A 22,011-nucleotide genomic window follows, 5' to 3' on the forward strand; every position below is an offset into this window, starting at 1 on the left:
TTGATTTTATGCTTTCAATAAATTAAAAATTCTAATCTCTATGATTTTTAGTCAAATAAATTTAAACAATATCATTTTTAAGGTAAGTCAAAGTAAGTCGCAAATAATAAACATATTTTTTACAATAAAATAATCTTGATTGTTGCAAAGCGTATATTAATCTGAAGATTATGGGATTATAATTTTATCGCTATCATATATTTTCTCCCGTTGGCCAAATGGTGCGGATGTCCTTGTCATATTTTTATTTTTAAAAAGCAAGTTATTTTCTTTAAACTTATGCGTAGTGCCTGTTGGGAGGATTTTACTAAAAAATTGGTACCGAGGCTGTTGCTTAACCTTCCATAATCTACGAGACAAAACGGCAATTTAGATAATATAAAAAATCTCTCTACGATAAAATAGAGATAAAAGGTTGTTTATTTAAAATATTAAAAAACCTTACCATTGATTTTTTTACTCTTGGATGTTTATAAAATACTTAAAACAATACAATCATATATTCTGATAAAATCTTTGGGTTGTAAGTGAACTCTTTCACTAGATGTTTCGACATGAGCTCTGTTTTACTTACCAGGCGAATTTTCGTTGATTTAATTGCCTTCATGATGTTATTATATGCCATTGAATATCTATGAAGTATGTAATCTATATTATGGTTGATTAGGAACAGATAGGTTTAAACAAATCTTAGAAATTAGAAAAAACATCAATAGCCCGATGTTATGGTACTAAATAGAATATCCAAAATAGGGAAATTGAAAATACAAATGATAAAGATATAAACCGTCGGTGGCTGGAGGGTAGAGAGGCCTCATGTATCACTGTGGCACCCATAGAAGAAGGGTCATCCTCACTCAATTTAAAAATAGGTCATACGAGGTTGATATTCGGACACTTACTTTCGGGCCCAAGCCCACCTTTGTGTTTAGCATGTAGAGAAAGGTTGTTTTTGGTGTCCCGCCTTATTAAAGGGTGCAATTTCTCGGCTCCTTATGTAGAGAGCCTCTGGGCCTTGTTCTCTCTGCAACTCAGGTGAAATTGAAAATATTATTCACTTTTTATCGGAGTGTTCCATCCTGGGTGAAATTCGTCTCCTTCATTTGGCCAACTTCTAATTGGAAGTCAACTGTCTATATGACTTTCTGAATGGCACAAAAAATCCAAAGAGTTTTAAAAATTATGTCCGTCATGCCTGGAAGTATTGATTTGATTAAGGAATTTAAAATTTGTTTTTTATACGTCGAACTTAATATTAATTATGGCTCAAAAGATTGGGGAAGGAAAAGACCAAACAAAGAAAACAAGGAACACTAGGAATAGTTTGTTNTAAAAAGGAAAGAATTGTATTTTATTTAAATTTTATTGTTAGTTCAATTAATTAAGGTTTTAAGTTGAGATAAAAAAGACAGTGTCACGAGCGGGATTCGAACCCACGACCTTCCGCTTTTATATAATTTTTTTTTTAAATTGTTTTTTGTGTAAAATTTCTTTATTGTTTTCTATTTGGTTCAATTGAGTTTGTAAGGGCCAAACTAATTATTTTTCTTTTTGAATAAACTGGAGTTCATGAATACAAAACTTTATATCCATTCGAAGACACGATAGCTCAAGTGGTAGAGTAGCAGCGTATCAAGCCGAAGGTCGTGGGTTCAAATCCCGCTCGTGACACTGTCTTTTTTTATCTCAACTTAAAACCTTAATTAATTGAATGTTATTAATTGGTCAAGCGGACCACGAAAAATAGTGAATTTATTGTTAGTTTTTATTTACTTATTATTATTAATTTTTAACGGTGTTTTAACGGCTAAGGTCATTTCACGCCCTAACATCCAAACCTTCTAACTTATTTTTGTTATTTTTATTATCATTTTGTTTTCATTATTTTATTTATTTTTTATTTTTGTTGCAATCCTCCGACAGACGGTATTAAACCATGTGTAATACATTTGTTTCTCTTTTTGTTGTATGCTGTATTAATGGATGTAAATAAAAGTATCTCTATCTCTATCCTTGGCTCCTTATAGTGAGGCTCTAGATTCCCTGTTCCGATTTTTGGACGAAACAGGGGCCTTCGATTGAATATAGTGATGATATTGTTGTGTGATGAGAGTGAATGTATTTATTAGCGAGAATGTGTAGTGTGAGAGTTCGATGGCGGAATATTGAGTACCCTATCAACACTCAATTAGGTTTATGTACATAAAATTAAAATTATGTTAAAAGTGAATGAGTGTATGAATGGGTTTAGTTTAGGGACTGATTGCTGAAATGACCTTTGCTGTTGGTATACCCAAAGCATAACGTCGGCGGCTAGACGGATAGGTCTGATCCCAGATTTCGAACAGAGGGTTGGGTGGTTTACCAGGTCTGCCGGCAATTTATTGTAAATTACAAAAGCTGGAATTGCTGACGAACTGCGGGAAGTGATAGGCTCAAGTATGCCTGTGTTTGTTTGTTTACATACATGTACGGATTTGAGCCTAATAAATAAAAAATAAAAAATCGTGAGAAAGTAAAAAGCCATAAGGATGAGTAAAGAAATTATTTTTCTATAAAAAGAAGAAAGCGGGCTTTGCTAACTTACTTGTAATAACTACGATATTAAATTTATTTAAAAGAAGGCAGAAAAATGAAAATGAGAGTTAAAGAACACTTGAGTAAATCTAACAAATTTATGTATGTATGTACATGTATACATTACATACATGTACTGATTTGAGCCTAATAAAAAACGGCGAGAATGTAAAAAACCATAAGGGTGAATAAAGAAATTATTTTTCTATAAAAAGAAGAAAGAGAAGAAAGCGGGTTTTGCTAACTTACTTGTAATAACTATGATATTAAATTTATTTTTAAAAAAAGGCAGAAAAATGGAAATGAGTTAAAGAACCCATGAGTAAATCTAACAAATTTGTGTATGTATGTACATGTATGTATTACATACATGTACAGATTTGAGCCTAATAAATAAAAAAATGGAGAGAATGTAAAAACCCATAAGGGTGAACACAGAAATTATTTTTCTATAAAAAGAAGAAAGTCGGCTTCGCTAACTTACTTGTAATAACTACGATATTAAATTTATTTACAAAAAGGCAGGAAAAATGAAAATGAGGTTAAAGAAAACTTGAGTAAATCTAAGAAATTTGTGTATGTATGTACATACATGGGCAGATTTGAGCATATAAATCAGTAAAAAATATGAACTTTAAAAAAATATATTTGACTTGGTAAATTGAAACCACGTGTACAAAAGCATTAATTTTTTCACTATTGATTTATTGGGAAATATAAAAAACATGGTCATTAAAAAAAAATGGTGAACCTGTGCATTGTTATGTTTCTCTTTTTTCCTTCCAGATTAAACTTGCGAACTATTATTTTGTTGGTGAACACCCCATTTTAGGCAGGTTTTCAAATTTAAGCAGTTGAGATTTTAGTTTTTCAACAGTGAATTGTTTTAAACAGCAGGAGATATTTGATATTTCGAAAATGGAGGTTATTTAATATAATTAAATATCAAAGTTAAATTGGCTATTTTTGAGAGAAGAATACAATCATTATAACGATATTACAAACAAACGAAGCGTTTAAGCTGGCTGTTTTACATTGAACATTCTCTCACGTCCAACATTCAAACTGATTGTGGTTTGAAATGGTAAAAATGATAAGGTCGGAAATTGATCGTGCAATTACAGGTTCGATGAATCAAAGGAAAGTGAATCGGTTTTACTCTCATTTGTGAATCTCGGGGCCGGCCAAGGTTTTAATGGGTCACAACTGGTTTTGCAATAAGCCGCCTCTTTGCCAACAAATTCCAAATTAATCCTCATGCCCACATGCAATTACTCGGGCTCGCCGATTCGATTTGTTTATCGGACGAGTTGTCGCTGTTTGTTGTCGCCGGGTTCGACGGCAGAAAAATCAACGCGGGGAGGGGGGGGGTTGTTTTAAAAGTTTACCCCGATGGCGTCGCCGGCCGTAAAACTTCAGTAAATGGGAAACTGCTAAAAATTATGCCTAGGTCTCGAAGTTTTTACGACTCCCCTTTACGGTTTCGAAGCGGAAAATCCCTTGTGCCCTTTATACCCTCGTTTCCCGTGCCGAAATAGAAATAATAATTGTACATTTTATGCACACACTTTACCGACGCTTAAAACACCGTAGCAGGGATTTTTCAAACTAATTTAATAAACAATTTGCTACAACAGACATGTACTTATTAAACCATGGTGCTATTATTCAAATGAGCTGACTAGTTTGATATGCACTATCCCTGTAAGTTTATTTCAAACACAATAGCTTAAACGTGTTCTTCTGACCGACATGACACCTACATTAAAATCCTGCTATTCCCTTCGTTTATCTTGTCTTAGCAATATCCTTTGTAAGGAGTGAAAGGCTATTTAAAAATGGTGGACTGTAGTCCACAAGCCTTGTTTAAAACTAAAAGGTACGCGGTGCTACATTGTTTTGCAGAATCATACAAATACCTTAAAATACTATAAAAAAATTATATACAGTTATTCAAGGTGTTTTTGTTGCGAACAGCTGAGATGGACTGCCTGTGAATGAATGAAGACCGTCAGCTGTTGATCATTACTGATTGTGATCAGCACCTGGCGCTGAAAACTGAAACGATCTTATCCAAGAACAAAGGAAGAACAAACAGCTATTTACTGATTATCGTTAATGATCAAATATCCTACTGGACACAAAAAACACTATTATCCTTTTGTTTCAGAGGTTTTCAAAGCCAAAAATATAATTTTTTTAAACGTCAACAGATTACACGACATTATGGCAAAAAGGAAGGAAAATTCGAAAGGTAGGTTGAGATGGGAAGTTGGTGTCCGAGTGGATCGAAGTCAATTAGCTCAAGTGGTAGAGCAGCGGTATTTAGTCGAGGTTCGTGGGTTCGAATCTCTCTCGTGACACGTAACTTTTTTAATTTCAACCATTATCTTACATAAAGATGAATTAATTGAAAGAAGTTATTTGGTCTATCGGACAACGAAATTTAATGGATTTTTTAAAAACTTTTATCTTTTTAAGATAAACGGCGATTCTCAACACGAAATGAGCATGACATTGAAAAGTAGTTTTAAAATTATAACGTTCCTGTACTCTTTTAAAATTTGGCTGATAATGAATCCAATTATAGCTTAATAGAAATATTTTGTGGAATTTCCTCTTGAGGTCTTTTTTTCTAGTAATTTTGTACCGATCATCACCATCCTTTGGCCCGCCAGACGTCTGCATTTGACCGTCTTCAGTGGTTGTTTCTCTCGCCTCTCCTGTTATAACCCCGACCGAAAACTGACAGACGAGATAGGACTTAAATAATCGCAAACAATCAAATTACGGACATTTGAATGTTCAGACTAGAGAATTTGTTCGTTTCTGATCGTCCTTGCCTATATATTTTAAAATTCTTAACAAGTGGAAACAAACTCGTCCAAATAGTAATTAATAAACTCTGGTTCTTGACTACTCGCCATCTTTAATGAGTGCGTTTGTTTTCTCTTGCCTGTCGAGAAGATATCGAGAAGCAAACTGTTCGGAAACGAACAAGCTACTGGTTTATCAAACTGCAGATTTCAAAAACAAATCTCACGATTAAAAAAAAAATTGGCTAGCTAATGAGGTTTAATATTAGCAATTTTGGTAATAATAATAATATGATTTAACTAATTCAAAAATGAGTACGACCAATGTGATAGATTTAGTACAAATAGAAAGAACAAACTGAACATAAACGACCAAACTTTATAAACAATTTCTTGCAAACTTAATAAAAAAATTTAAAAGACAATATCACTATAAATACTTATATTGGTAGAACGTGTTATGTTGCAAATTTATATAAATCAAAAGTACCTTTGTACAGATCTGGTAACTTTATAAGGAATGTGTGTCAAGGAGGGAACGCATTCAAAAACTTGAAAACGTCTCTTCTCAATACTTTCGATAATCTTTCCCCCATATGCTTGTTGTATGTTAAGAACTAATATATTTGTAACGTTTTTACATAGGCTCATTTAACAAATTTAACAAAAAGGCACTCTTTAACAAATTTATAAATTTATATGTAACTATTTTTGTCGCCTTGTAGCATTTTTTCACTTTATTCTTCTTTTTTCTCCGTAATTTGTCTTTTTTGAAGAATAGTACGCAGTTATAGCTGGAACAAATAATATGAGAAGTCCGGGTAATTTAATTGATCAATTGTTCATACCCTCTGGAATATGTTTAAACACGATTCAAAAAAATAAATATCGAAGCGAACCCAAAAGTCTTGAGATTCATGGAAATATGTATATTGAGGTTGTTTATTAATCCAAATTTAGATTTCGCGTTCTTTAACTAAGAAGACTACACTATACATAAACGTTCCGGTTAAAGTTAAAAAGACAAAGCAAAGATTAACTTCACTCAATGAAACACAAGCTTAATTTTTGTTTGATCGAATGCAAGGCCGCTGGATTCGAACCCGGGACTTTAACCTTACTGCGATGAGCGCCGTGTCAACGCCCAAACCATTGTTGCCACCGACGCCCACTTCAATTATAGTTAGCGTAACGGTATAACCAATATTTTCTAATGTGTATTTTGATTATATTGGCTATATATTACTCAATTGTTTGAACGGATTACTCTTGGATGAAATGTTTGGAATTGTTCTGTGAAACTAATAACTGGGAGAATGTTGGCCTTTTGGAATACGGTTAACAAATACGCAATTTAATTTGGAAAAAAAAACCCTATCAGGACTGCGCTTCGGCTGACGTTCAATTGGGACTTTTTTTCAATCGTCTGCTTTGTCCAAACAGAACTCTAAAGGGTGTATTTTTGAAACGGGCTTTTGATGCAACTTTAGTGGAACAAACGCAGGATCGTTACCGGAGCCCGAATAATATGCGATTATTTTCAGAACTTTTTTCCCCCCCAGCCATGAACCCCTCCCCTTCATGTCGTTAATTGCATAAAACTGACAAAAGCTCAAATATCCTTGTCCCCCGCGTTGCACCGGCGTTAATAAAATTTAATTGAATCCCACACCGTCTCGCTGTCGAATTTATACGAAACCTACGTTCAAAGGGCCGTCCCAATGGCAGTTGACGAACACTCATTACTCCTCTTAATTATTTACATTTGTCTCTGCAAACGTTTATAAAAGAGCATTCGGACTTTTCAAACGGTTCTCTCCCCGTTTAATGATCGAATATTGCCTTTCCTGCCGTGCAATTTGTCTACCTCGTCCGTTTTATTGCTTAAAAAGGGGTATGAAGGTCCGTTATTTCTCCTGCCCCCCAAGCATACATTTTTTTTATATCAGTATTGCATAGCATCGACTATTAACTTGGTTTACTGTTTTTAATTTTCTTCGTGTCAATTTTTATATCACCAGCCGCATGCGTTTTACACTGGTTTAACGGATTTAATTGCCTTATGCAATTTGTGCCACACAATGTTTAAAAATTGAGCAAATAAATGAATAAATAATATGTATAATTTATGATTCATACGTATGTGTTGTATCAAATTTTTAATCACCAAATGGATTCATGCTACCGAGATTGTTTTTGTTAGTTGTTCTTTGTTAATTTTGTGCAGTTTATAACCAACCGGCTTATATTGCAATTTGTGCAACATGCTATTGGTAGAATTAATTAAATAAAAATAATTATGTTACAGTATACATATCAGTTCAATTCTTCAACTTCATTAAATGAACTAATCAATAATTACTACAATATTCACAAATGTCGTATAAGTGTGCATATTTTTCGATTAATTAAGGTTTTTAGTTGAGATAAAAAAAGTCAGTGTCACAAGCTTGATTCGAACCCACCATCTTCGGCTAGATACGCCGTTGCTCTACCACTTGAGCTATCTTGACTCCGATCCACTCGGACACCAACGTCCCATCTCAACCTACCTTTCGAATTTTCCCTCCTATTTTCCATTTTTGAAATGTCTTCCCGCCTCAACCCCAACTTTTTTTAATTTTCCCACCTTTTTTCCCTTTTTTCAAACTACTTAACTAGTGAATTTAATAAGTTACAATGAAGTATACCTTCACTAAAGCTCCGTGGCCATTTCATTTGTCGCCGAGAATCAAATAGATTACACGATATTTGAAAAATAATATTGTCAATTTGGTTTTCACTCTCTTACTTTCCTGTTTTACTCTTTTTCTCTTTCACTATGTACGTCAGTTACATTCACTAACATTTTTCTGACTACATGCCTCGGTTTCAGAATTTACACTCTTTGTTGGTAGCATTATCTTCTCTCTCTCTCTCTCTCTCCTCTCTCCTCTCTCCTCTCTCCTCTCTCCTCTCTCCTCTCTCTCTCTCTCTCTCTCTCTCTCTCTCTTTTACTCTTTTATCCGTTCTCTTTTGTCCCAATATTTATTATAATTTAGAACATACAAATAATCATATACATAATTTAATTGTTGATATCTTTCAAAGAAATCCAGTATACCTCCCATATCATTTTTTGACGTGTTTTTAATCGTCGACGTTTTCTGTTAGCCCTAAGATTTTATTTTATTTATAAAATTGTATGGTTATTTAAGAAAGTGAACTTGGTTTCATGAAAAGAATTGTTTACGAATTTTTTAAAAACATGAAAACCTTTTTCTTCTTGAATTTTCATTTTCTCAAAATAATGTAGGATAATGAAAATAATATACATTAAGTCATGATCGCTCAATGGTTAGAGCAGCGGTGAATTGACCGGAAGGTAGTGGGTTCGTATACCGCTCGTGACACTAATTTTTCAACTCGACCAAAAACCTTAGATTAAAAAAAAATGAATATTAATATGGTCAATTATGACCATTAAGCAAATAGGAATTAATTTAATACATTAAACCATTCATTTTATAGTGAAAAGTTAGGCCTGCTGTTTTTCTCACGACAAACTATTGTATTTATATAAATTCAAACTTAATATTGTATTTTATTAAATTCACTATTTTTCGTGGTCCGCTTGACCAATTAATAACATTCAATTAATTAAGGTTTTAAGTTTAGATAAAAAAAAGCGTGTCACGAGCGGGATTCGAACCCTCGACCTTCGGCTTGATACGCTGCTATTCTACCACTTGAGCTATCGTGACTTCGATCAACGTGGGGCACTAACTTCCCATCTCAACCCCACCTTTTGAATTTTCCCTCCTTTTTGCCATTTTTCAAATGTGTAATCGGATTGGATTCTCGGCGACAAATGAAATGGCCACGGAGAGCTTTAGTGAAGTGAACTTCATTTCAATTCATTAAATTCACTATTTTTCGTGGTCCGCTTGACCAATTATTGTATTGTTTTATTGTATACAAGCCATTATTTTTATTGTTCAGTAGTTTTTCAAAATTACTTACAAGGCAGTAAATAGTTTCAAAAATAAAAATGAATATATTTTTTCATTCAGAGACAATGTAGCATCCTACAGCGGTAACACTGCCTACCCCAACATAATAAAGAATTAGAACAATTCCAAGTCACGTTCCAGTGGTTCCGACCACATGGTCTACGGCCGTTATCGTTGAAAAATTCTTCACCATTATGAACGTGAACCTTTTAGATGCTAGATAAATACCAATTACACCGGGGCAACAAAAAATAAAGTCACGCCTACATGCGACTAGTTCTAGACCAAGGTTGTTAGACCGACCATCACCAATTACTACACAAGTAACATCTAACAATTTCTGACCTTCCGTACACCCAAAAATATTGCATTTTTTCTTCTTACCGGCGAAAATTTAATAAAATTTATGTGAAAAATTTCCTTCATATTGACTATATTTTCTTTTCCATTTATGTTAAGGCATTTAAACGTTGTCAAAGATGAATGAACTAAATATACAAGTTGTTAATCACAATGTTCACCGTCAATAACACTAGTTTATCCGTTTTGTATCAATTCACGTGAGTAATGGTTTGATAAATATGCCTCTGATTGTCATTGGATTAACGATTTGATTAATATGCGTATGGCCGTGTACGTGCAATATACTTCTAAAGTGGTGAAACATGTTGTTTATTTTGTAAACAGTGTACTGTCTGATTTGTTTTGAAAAACACTTTCTCTTAATGATAAATATTACCAAGTTCTAAAGCAATTTAATAAAACAATTCTTCTAAAGATTATTTTCTGTTGATTTTGAAATTTAGCGATGTACAAATTCAATTTTCGTTTCAGCAAGGTGTTCTTTCTCGATTTTCCTGTTTAACTCGATTATATACGAAATATAATATATGGTTGTTTTAATTAAAAAAATTTTTTTTTCTGCTTTTTTCATTAAATGTTTAGACATATTGAAATATATAATTGTTTTGAAATATAATAGTTTTGAAATTGCGTGAGATAACGTTTTCGATGTCAGTAGAACATGTAGCTTGATCGTTTCGAATGATTTGTTCCTCCTGGGTAGCAAGGTTATAAGCAGGGCGAGGCAAAAAAATAAATAAAATAAAAATCTAGATCAATGTAATAAAAAGTAACGAATTCGTTTTTGTTAGTTTTTCTTTGCAATTTTTTGTTATTTTTTAAAAGTAAAATGTTTAAAAAAAAAAAAAAAAAAACTTGCTTTGTTTCTTAACGGAACATTGCTTTACAAAATATTCTTCAGATTCTTCAGTGATGGGTCAAGGTTATAAGCTGGGCGTGGCCAGAGAACAGACTCATCACTGAATATGAAAAAAAAACCCAAACGCGGCTGATAAGTCTTGATTAAAATTAGAATTTTGATTTTGCCTGTTAATTTACGAATTTACGATGGGTTAACAAATTAGCCTTTTCCTCACTTCCTTTTGTTGTGATTCAAGTATTAGTTTACGAGGGTTCACAACAGCAGAGTTTATATCAACCCTCGGGATGCCGGTGCTTTTCAAAAAAAAAAAAAAAAATTGTAAATATGTCGGGTTCGAATGCAAGACCGCTGGATTCGAACCCAGGACCTTTACCTTCCAGTGATGAGCGCCGTGTCAACGCCTTAAACCGTTGCGGCCACCGACGCCCCCTTATTAGCCAATGTTACCAGAGACCTTACAGAGTTACACAATTTACGGTAGTTTAATGCCGTATTCTGTTAATCAATTCCTTTGTTGTTGTTTCCTTTGATTTTTTGCCTATCTTTTACAAAAAAGTTTTATCCTGTTTACCTATATGTTATCATTGTTATACTAAATAAACTTCAGTGATGAGTCAAGGATATAAGCTGGGTGTATACAGACAATAAACCCCGCACTGAAGATGTCAAAAAGCCGAAGTGTGTCTGATTGAAATGGGAATTTTACAAAATTAATTTTGTCTGTCTTTAATGACAAATACATTTACAGTACCTTAATTTGTGATAGCTTGTCGACGTGACTTCACATTTTTTGTGTCTTTCTGCCATTTGACTATTATTTAAAAGAAAAGTATTTTAACAATAGAAAATCCTGTTTTGTCTACGTTCGATACGGATTTCTGAATAAATTGACTATTTCTCATCCTAGAAACATCAAAACAACAGAATCGTTTAGGGAAGTTAAAAATATAACTCTCAGATTCTGTATATATGTTGTTTTCACTCAAAAAATTGGTTGATAAAAATAATATCAAGGACGAAACAGCTATTTATTACTTTGCCCCGAGTATAGCGAATAGGTTAACGAGTCGAGATAATAACAACGTTGTCCGAAGGCGGTAACTAGATAAAAGTAATTACTTTTGTCTTGACCCTGAAATTCCCGACGTCTCGAATCGATTACCTAAAAATAGGTGAAAATGCCTAAACCACGAGAACAAGAATAGATGGATTTTTTCCTTCCGTTTTTTTTTTATTTAGTGCTGTACTAATTAAAAATTTAAGGCATGAGACCGAGTTGTACCAGAGGGTCCAAAGGGAGCCCGTCAATCCTTGGCCCGGGGTGCCCTCCATTGTGAGCCGTGTTATTAAACCAACTACAATGCAGTCGAGAACATCATTGTTAGCCGGTACAACGGCCTATTCTCCGAGCAAGGACTCAAATCGGTTTTAAAATTAGAAAATCCATTCTCCGGTGAGGTCCCTCGATATATTAATAGAAACATAGTTCCCTCATCGGGCACACATGTTCAAGGTTGTGCGTACAAACTGTGTGCATGCCTCAAGTGCTGTACAGTCGGTTAAAATTACACGGGATAGAATCGGAACTGAAAGAGAAAACAAACGTCCTGTTTATTTTGTTTTTCAATTTGACTTGTTTTTAATTAGAATTTTCTGATGACATTATATAACAATAATATTATTAGAGATTCACTAGTTTCGTGGTCCGCTTGTCCAATTAATATCTTACAATTAATTAAGGTTTTCAGTTGAGATAAAAAAAGTCAATGGCACGAGCTGGATTCGAACCCATTAATTGGTCAAGCGGACCACGAAACAAGTGAATTTAATGATTGAAAATGAAGTATACATCACTAAAGCTCTCCGTGGCCATTTCATTTGTCGTCGAGAATCGAATTGATTACACGACATTTGAAAAATAGCAAAAAGGAGGGAAAATTCAAAAGGTGTGGTTGAGATGGGAGGTTGGTGTCCGAGTGGATCGAGGTCACGATAGCTCAAGTTTTAGAGCAGCGGCGTATCTAGCCGAAGATCGTGGGTTCGAATCCCGCTCGTGACACTAACTTTTTTATCTCAACTAAAAACCTTAATTAATTGAAAGATATTTTAAAGTATTATGTATTATTGTTATATATATATTATTATATTGTAGTAATTGTAGTTATTATTAATAATGTTTGAATATGTCATTTTACAGCATTTTTTTACGTAGATTGCAATAAAAATATAGTAAAAGCTCTCAATGTTTATCAAGAATAAAGTCCGAGTGGATCGAGGTCATGATAGCTCAGGTGGTAGAGCAGCGGCGTATCTAGCCGAAGATCGTGGGTTCGAATCCCGCTCGTGACACTAACTTTTTTATCTCAACTAAAAACCTTAATTAATTGAAAGATATTTTAAAGTACTTTAAATATTCTTTTTTTTTTAATTTGGTTTTCTAGCTCAAGTGGTAGAGCAGCGGCGTATCAAGCCGAAGATCGTGGGTTCGAATCCCGCTCGTGCCATTGACTTTTTTATCTCAACTGAAAACCTTAATTAATAGTAAGATTATTAGAGATATTGCTTTAAATATACCTCTTTTCTATTCCAGTACTGAACTTAATGTTTTTTAGTATGAGAAGGAGAGAACAGTTGAGAGAGAGAGAGAGAGAGTGTGTGTGAGAGAGAGTGAGTGAAAAAAAAGGGTAAGAGAACTGAGACAGTATTGAGTACACGATAATCATCGTGATCAATATGTTCCCAATTTTCTCTCATTTCCAGTAAAGCTGTTCGATTAAAAAATATCCCTTGTTGCTCGTTTTCATTGAAGCTCAATTTTCTTTGGTACCTACTATGTTATAGTTATGCTCGTCGAAGGTCTGTCCTTGAACTGGTACTATCAATCATATTGAATTGGTATGGAAATAATCCCCGTATTTTAAAACCATTATTCAACTGTAGATCATGCTAAATAAACCGATCTGTGGTATGTTGGTCATTATTGATTACCTGATCTTTATTTATCCATATATTGGGTTGTCCGGAAAATAATGCAGGATTTTAAGTTTTCATTAAAAAAAATCTATATAAAATATTCTGTTTACGTTTACAGGATTACTCATTNGGGAAATTATTTTGATTAAAGAACATTGCTTTAAAGTAACTAGTTTCTTTTTTTTTGTTTAATACCAAAATCCTGCATTATTTTCCGGACAACCCAATACAATCATCAAAAGGTCATTCTGCATGTTTTAAAATGTCCAAAACGTAAATTTTATAAGTAGATTAGATAAAAACAAAATGGCACTTTGTAACTCTTAGCTAACTCGTTTTTTAAAAAGTTATTTATCTTCTTGTACTTTATATTTCGTTGATGGTACTGCGGCCTTTCCAGGCCCAGTTGTGGCGTTCAGAAACTTTGTAGAGGGTTTTTTTATAATCAGTTTTCCCCGCAAACGCAGTAACAGGCAAAACAAGACAAAATGATTTCATTGATAAGGTTGTAGAAAGTTACAAAGCCTAGTGTCTTTCACACTTCTAACACAAAGTTAAAAAGAGTCAGGTTGCAATCTGTATATATGTAAATATTTAGTCAAATATACTAGTTTCCAGTTTCCAGAAACTTTGTACCATCTATCAATTTGGGAGAATGGTTCAAGAAATGGAGGAATTGATTCAACGAAACCAAATCTCATAAAATGACCTTCACCCTATCACCTCTCCTATCAACCTACAAATTTGTCCTCGCAACTATTTGAGACTTTACATATACAAAAGACATATTTAGAACCCCACACTCACAAAATAATAGAACTGAACAAACGAAAGATAAAACCCCCATTAAAAAAACAAACGCGTCACCTACACATCATTGCTACAACCACTCTGGACGTAAGGGTTCGAACTGTTGAATCTGGAATTCTACGTTTCAGTTTCCGTAGAATCTAGTCCAAAATCCCTCGAACCTTTTCCCAAGCTCTGCTTTGTAGTTAACCTTACTATCCCACAAACCTCCAAATTTAATGTGTCCTCAAATTGCAGAAAGACCTGGACTTACATCCAGACCCTTCAACACTTTCAACCCGTTCCTTTACCGCCAGTGCTTAAAAACGCCAGTGGCCTTGTGAATTCTTCTATATGTTTGTACCGTAATTTATGTAGTGTTTATGTTTGATTTGTGATACTTTTTATAGAATACGAAGTGTACAACAGTTCATTAAAATACATATTATTTTACTTCAAAACTTTCAGCTTTTTAAATGTACAAACTTTTTTTTGTCAATTGTTTGCTTATAAAGAAGCTTACTAGTTCATTTGACAAAATACATAAACGACAAAACTTTCATGTTACTAATTACCTTTCAAAAACAATAGTCATATAAATCGCCAAATAATATCACAAAAGCGTATTTATGTTTAGCTGATTAAAATAAAACAAAAGTCCTTAATCTTGTTGTTCAAAATTTAAGTATGCCGTTTCGAAAAAAATAACACACAGACTTATTATTATTTAATATTTATCTAATCATTTCGAAATTATATTTTTTAAGTAAATCATTTTTCCTTCCTGTAGTTCTCGTTAATCGTATAACCTTGTGCTCACAAGTGTTGCTTTTATCTTTTCAAACTTGTTTCCTTATCTTGATTATCAACGACTTTTTTATCGCATGTCAAATATTTATTTATAGACTTTTAAAAATAGAACGTTATATGTTGTGAAATGGTTTTTCGCAAGAGCTACAAGGTACAATGAATAAATTAACTTTGTAATAGTCTGTAGTTAATCAAATTAACAACCATTAAAAAACGTATATTTACTTTCTTGAAGGTTTTTGTTTACTAAAAAGAATAAAATGTTCCTGCTTTCTCTTTGATTAAAAAAAAAAATATATCGACCCTGATAATGTATTAAAAATTCTTTTAATTAACAAAAACTAAAAATCTATATACGTCATTTTAATAAGCCACTTATACGTAAAATAAAATCTTATACCCCCAAAAAGTGAAAATTGTATTTGCATTTCCTAGATTCTTACGTGTGTGTGTGTGTGTGTGTGTGATTTTTGTATTTTTTATATTATTATTGCAAGCAATCATTACTTGCACATGCAGTGGACTAAGAGTTATATCAATAAGGCTGCTATCGCGAAAAGAGGGTTTTGTAATTAGCAATGTTTGTACTTTTACGATAACAACTCAAGGATTATTTAATGATTCAAACGTTTCAAGTAGTATTTAAGAGGCAGCATTTTTTTTTAGTTAATGCTTGGATATAAGGTATCGTATGGACAAATTACTTCATGTTTTTATTTGTACTATTTATTTTATATATTTTTGTACCTTAGACATATTACTAAATATTAAAAATGTGATGAGAAAATCTTTTTGTAACACGGTCACCGCACTAACACTAATGGCAGCTCTTCATCCGGAGTCATCATGACATGAGAAACCAGCCAATGCTGGCACTCATTGTGAGTGGATTAAGGAGCCATCGTCGATAATGATTGAATTTGCCAGTTTTGATGAAAGTTCACTAACGGGTGAATCGATGCCTGTTGAATGAAAAACTGGCGAAAAAGTATTAGCTTGCCAGTTTCCGTCGATCGTGCTATACAGATGAAAGTGATATCTGAACAAGTTCAAAATGCGATTGATCGCATTTTGATCGACGCCCAAGGCTTTGAGTTGTTTCAACAGAAACTTGCATCTTGTTACCTCAAAAAAATCTTAGAACTCGCTCAATTCCGGGAATTGTAGACTGGGCTCGAGCAGTAGGGTTAGGATGGATTGAGAGGTTGGTGTGAAACTTTTGGCATATGGAACGGATCAGTTCGTCGACAAAAGGACAGGATAGTGAGAACTTTGACGATTTGTCTGAGGAATTTTTTTGGAAGGATTGGTTGCGCTGGATGTTGGATGGCTTGGCAGAACCCCACAGATCTAATCCGTATGTCCAGAGTGGTCGCAGTAAAGTTGTTGTCTTAATGTCTTGTATGCGGATTCCACGTCAGTCTAGGTCTAGTTCTAAGTATTTGTCTTGAACGGAAGTCCATCTCTTCGTTGTTGACGTACCGTGGAGGCAAGACTTTTCCAATGAGAATGTACACTAAGGACATTTTTCTTCATTCGGTATTGTCCGCTTTGTAAACTAGTCTTCGATAAGCTTAAGGTGTTCTTGGACGTTTTTGGTAGCTGGATTATTTCAGGTTAAGAATTTTTTTTTCATTGTTGTATGTTGATTTCTATGATTTAACATGTATGCTGTATCAAGATTTTTATTTTTTCGAACAAATTTTCTCTGGTGATTTAAAGTTGCGTTGTTCTTGTTTCATAAATAAGTTTCCTTTGATTTCTTCCTTCCCTTTCTGAAACAGGTAGTTTAGCTCTCGGCCAAAAAAAGGCCGATAGAAAAAAACTGTTCACTGGCGCACACGTGCAATCCGGTGCGGACTCAAATCAGAAAACAATCCTTGTTTTGTAAATCTGGCTAGCACAGAGGTGACTCATTTCATGGAAGCGTGTACACAAGTTGAAAAATTGGCCATAAAGAACGCGCTGACGAAACTGTTTCGACTCCGAAAGCTGAGCGGAACAAATGGCTTGGGGCCAAATCAAAACGTTGGCCACTCACGGCCGACGGGATGTTGTGCCCCTGCGGTTGCTCAGCAAATCTGCCACGGTCGGACAATAAAATCCTCGAAAAAGTACTTACATTCACCGAGTTACCGTCAGCGATGGTTACAAAATTGGGATAGTTCGTATATCGGTTGTCGAATTGAATCCTGGGAAGAGTTGATACCATTTCTATACTGTTGATCGGACAATTTATTGCAAAATTTTTTTATAAAAACCTCTTATAAATTATCTTTTCAAGTTTTCAAGATAAACACACTTCACTTGGACGATATAAAAAGAGTTTCGACGTAAAGAACACAATCTTTCAAAATACGGCTTTTAAATGAGTTATGCCCCTTGAATTAGTAAACTCTGGCTTCATTTGGTTTTCCTCAAGTTTGCTTGTTATGCTCTGCCATTAATTTTCTAGGAAATAGGTCCCTGTCGTGGTATTTTGAACGCGAATCATAACATAAATGCGGCCTTTTAAATTGTGGGTTAGCCCAAATAACGGAATTTTCTGAAAATTGTAAAAGTTTGCCATACGATACCATTTTCAGTACTGCTTTAAATTGCTGATAAAGGAGCTTCGGTGGCTGGTGACCAACCACGGTTGGTTAACCCTGTAAAGGTGAATAGGTCCTTGGTTCGAATCCGGCGGTCCTGCATTTTCACTCCCCGTGGGGTTGATATCGGCATCTGCTGTTGCGAATAAAAGTCTATTAACGAGGGAGCGGATTTTATCTGTACACATTTTTTTTGACAGTTGACTTATTACAACTTACGATTCATGTTTTATGTTATTTTGAATCAATTTTAAACATGTTATTGTTAGATATTTTAGGGTGAATTAAATTTTTTACATATTTTTATCACATATTTACTATATTAGCGGCTCTCTAATATTGATTTAACAATTGTAATTCGAAATTTGAGTGAAAATATGGTATTAAAAAAAAAGGTAAAAGTGTAGTTTTTTATTTTTACTTTAAAAACAACCGATCTAAGTTTCCAGGGAATCTGGTCCCAAACACCGTTAAAATTAAAAAGCAGAAACAAAAATATTTTTATAAAACCACCAAGTACCATAAAAAAATGAACCTTATGCAGATGGGTATCTTTCTTCTCAGGCTGTGGTATGTACAATGGGGTATATGAGTAGAAAGAGGGATTTATTTTTTTTTTTTGAAGAATTTGTACACAATAAAGAATTAAATTCACTAATTTCGTGGTCCGCTTGACCAATTAATGTATTACAATTAATTAAGGTTTTTGGTTGAGATAAAAAAATGGCAAAAAGGAGGGAAAATTCATAAGGTTGGGTTGAGATGGGGAGTTGATGTCCGAGTGGATCGAGGTCACGATAGCTCAGGTGGTAGTGTAGCGGCGTATCAAGCCTAAGATCGTGGGTTCGAATCCCGCTCGTGCCATTGACTTTTTTATCTCAACCAAAACCCTTAATTAATTGTACAATAAGGAATGTTGGATCAAAACTTACGTTGTTCTAATTTAAAAAATACACTCATACATAATTTGGCATTCATTCATCTAATGCAGTGTATGCAGTTTGGTTTAAAAAAATTGAATCAACAATTAAAAACTGGAAGCAACTGATAAGGAATAAAATAAGAAAGTAGATGGCATATGTGCTACGTAAAAATCCTGAATTCAAGTAGCTAAAGATCATCTCTGACACCTTGAAAGGCAAATTCAAATCCAATTTAAGACAACCTGCTCTTCGCCGATTTAAATTTTGAAAATTTAAATTATCCAATCATTCCCAATAATTTTAAAAGAATGAAATTAGTTATGTTTGTTATTTTAAAATTATGCTTCTAGTCAAACTAACTTTACTTTGTTTCTCGTATTATATTTTAGATTACATATATTACTAAAAATAAATGCATATTTTTTCAAAAATAAAGACATATTATTAACATGTTTTGACGTTTTTAAAACATAAAAATCCGTTCCTTACTGATAACCAATCGCCGTAGAACATCATATTCGCATTTTTAAAATTTTAAATTAAACCTCTGCAATTTTATCAAATTCGATGAAGGTATACCAATAGATTCAAGCCAGTTTTGATTCTGGTGGTTATTTGCGTTTATATAAATTTAAAAAAAATGTTTAAAAAGAAATAATCGTACAGCACGAATCCTGACATGTTTCCCAATTGGAAAACACCTTCATATTCACAAAAAAGTTAATTTTTCCTCAAAATTTACGAGTTTTTTTATCTTGTTCAGATATTTCAGGCACCAGATTTTCTACCATGGCATTATTACCGATAATTTACTAGTAATAGCACTTAGTGTTGCCGGAATGACATCATTTGATAGATTTACTGTATTGTCTTCAGAACATTGTAATTAATAGCATTCCAATTATGTCATCTTAATATTTTATTAAATTTATAATGATTTATTTCAATTTTACTAATTTATCAATAAATGTTTTCAGGCACAGTGCAATCAACGGAAACGGAATCTTCTCGAGGCGGCAAGATTTCAGCACCTTCAACGCTCTTCCTAAGCACAAGCTCAATTCGTATCATATAAAGGTAATTTTTTTATTATATAAATTATCTATAAAAAAAAGCTGTTACAATTAGTTTTTTTTTAAATGTTTATATTTACAACCGATCGGTAAGCGGGTCAGAGGGTTTATTGTGCACGCAGAGCATCCCGGATAGCACGCTTGTCCGGTTTTGGTTGAACATCTGCAGTATAATTTAATCCTCCGCTCCCTTCCTCCCTCCCAGCTGTGCGAAATTCGATTTCACGCTTTTTAGATCATGGGGTCGTCCCTACAAGGCTGGAAGGATCAATTTCTTAACCAATTTTTGCCTGAGACCATCGACTAGATGTGTTTATTTGAGTTAAACCGTTCCGAAAACTGTGCTGGAGAAAATAATAACAAACTATGAAAACAACTAGGCTGATTTTTGAAAATATTGTTGAGAATATATACAATTAATTAGTAGGTTTTAATCAGAATTTTTTATCAATATATTTTGGCATTTTGAAAAGTAGGATCAGCCTGTTCCTTTATTCGTGTCTACACCTTTTCCTACATGGTATTAAAAAGTTTGTAATTTGTATACCTCCGTAATTTAACTGCAAATACATTAAATCTTATGCTGAAATGACGATTTCAAAAACCGTGTATTGTATTTTAAATTATTAATTATTTAGAGGTCGTGAGATGCGGTCTGGTGTGATGTAGGTTTTAGAAAAACATTTTCTTCAACGTGCCAACGTTTCGATCTTTATTGAGATCATCTTCAGGGCTCAAAGAGTGTTGTGGCTCTGTCAACACGAGACCCAAGGTTGACACAGTTACGCAGAAAACAAACACTTTGAGCCCTGAAGATGATCTCAATAAAGATCGAAACGTTGACATGATAAAAAAACCTACGTCACACCAGACCGTATCTGACGACCTCCAAATAATTATGTTCCGGTCACTAAACACCACACATTTTAAATTACTTTGAGCAATAAAGCATCCAATGAGGTTTCCAAAATTTGCATATAATACAACCTTGTTTTCCTACGTTCCACATGCATGTTTCTATTCTGAGTTTCAACATTTGCACTACAGATCAATCACTCCTCAGACCGAAACAAATGATTTAAACAACAAGCGAAGATGTTTTTTCGTTTTTGCTTCTTTTGGTCTGCCTTTGCTTTGTGGTCATATTCTGTATTTTGTATTTTGCCATAACAAAAACTGTGTAATGGTGAAAATTATCCACTCATTGTGTGGTAAAAGGTTGTTTATACTAATAGTACTAACTTCAGTTTCATTACTATTTCGACAAGTCGGCTATATTTGAGCAGAATTTCAAAATATAAACACTAGTATGATCAGAAACGATGAATTCATAGACCCAACAAAAAGTGCAAACATGAATAAATGCAAAATTTGATTATTTATGATAAATTTAAGCATTTCGGCATTTCGCCAACTTCAGTGGTTCGCCAGGTTATACGCTGGGCAAGGTAAGAAAATAAACACACCACTGATGAATTCAGAACGCGTCTGACAGACCATCACAGCGAGGTAGGACAAAATGATTGGAAACGAGCAAACGGCAGGGGACACAACAATTAAACCAAATATGAGTAAAATTTGTAGTTCGATCGTTTACTATCATTTAGGCCTGCTTATCTTGCGTGTGTACATTTCGCCCACTTTGATAGAAGTCAGGGTTATAAGCTGTGTGAGGCAATAAACTAAATTCACCAATGGCCAAATATAGAAACATCAACACAGCGAGGCAGGTCAAAATGATCGGAAACGACCAAAGTACAGATTCTTCACTCCAGATAAACACGGTAAAGACATATCCGATAAACCAAAATTGAAATCAATAAAACTGACATAACATGAAATACTGTACAAAAACACGTGAGTATTGAAAACAGCAGCTTGACTTATTTCATTTAATCAGTCGATTTTTGGATTCATAAAAATATCTAGATGTTTTGGGATTTGCTAAGTTCCCTAGTTTGAAGGGGAACCTCTGTTTCGTGTTATTGGCAGCAAGCTGTATACAAATAGTCCGCTCGTTGAGAGTTATAGTCGTGGTTATTAAAGCTTTCCGCGAGTATTTCTGGAGTCGTTTTAACAGAAATGCCAAAAAACAAAGAACGCGCGTACCTACGTATTAAGCTCGGATATTTCCAGTCCCCCTCCGGCCATTAGTTATGCGTGAGAGGGCCTGGCAACCTTGAATCGCAGGATAGCGATAAAACCGGAGTTGGGTCAGGGTTATCGCCGTCCCAAGATGTCC

At 34.0% G+C, this 22,011-nt stretch overlaps 1 protein-coding gene across 1 annotated transcript in view; it reads left to right on the plus strand.

Annotated features, from left to right (window-relative positions):
* Positions 1 to 22,011, plus strand: part of LOC106669495 (headcase protein) — a 133,420-nt gene that overhangs the window by 9,587 nt on the left and 101,822 nt on the right. The window contains exon 3 of the mRNA XM_014399020.2: positions 19,674 to 19,773. Coding sequence (XP_014254506.1) covers positions 19,674 to 19,773 — 100 coding nt within the window. The remainder of the gene's footprint in view (positions 1 to 19,673; positions 19,774 to 22,011) is intronic.

This window comes from Cimex lectularius, unplaced genomic scaffold (genome assembly GCF_000648675.2).
Source record: "Cimex lectularius strain Harlan isolate CLEC.00 unplaced genomic scaffold, Clec_2.1 scaffold406, whole genome shotgun sequence".
NCBI lineage: Eukaryota > Metazoa > Arthropoda > Insecta > Hemiptera > Cimicidae > Cimex > Cimex lectularius.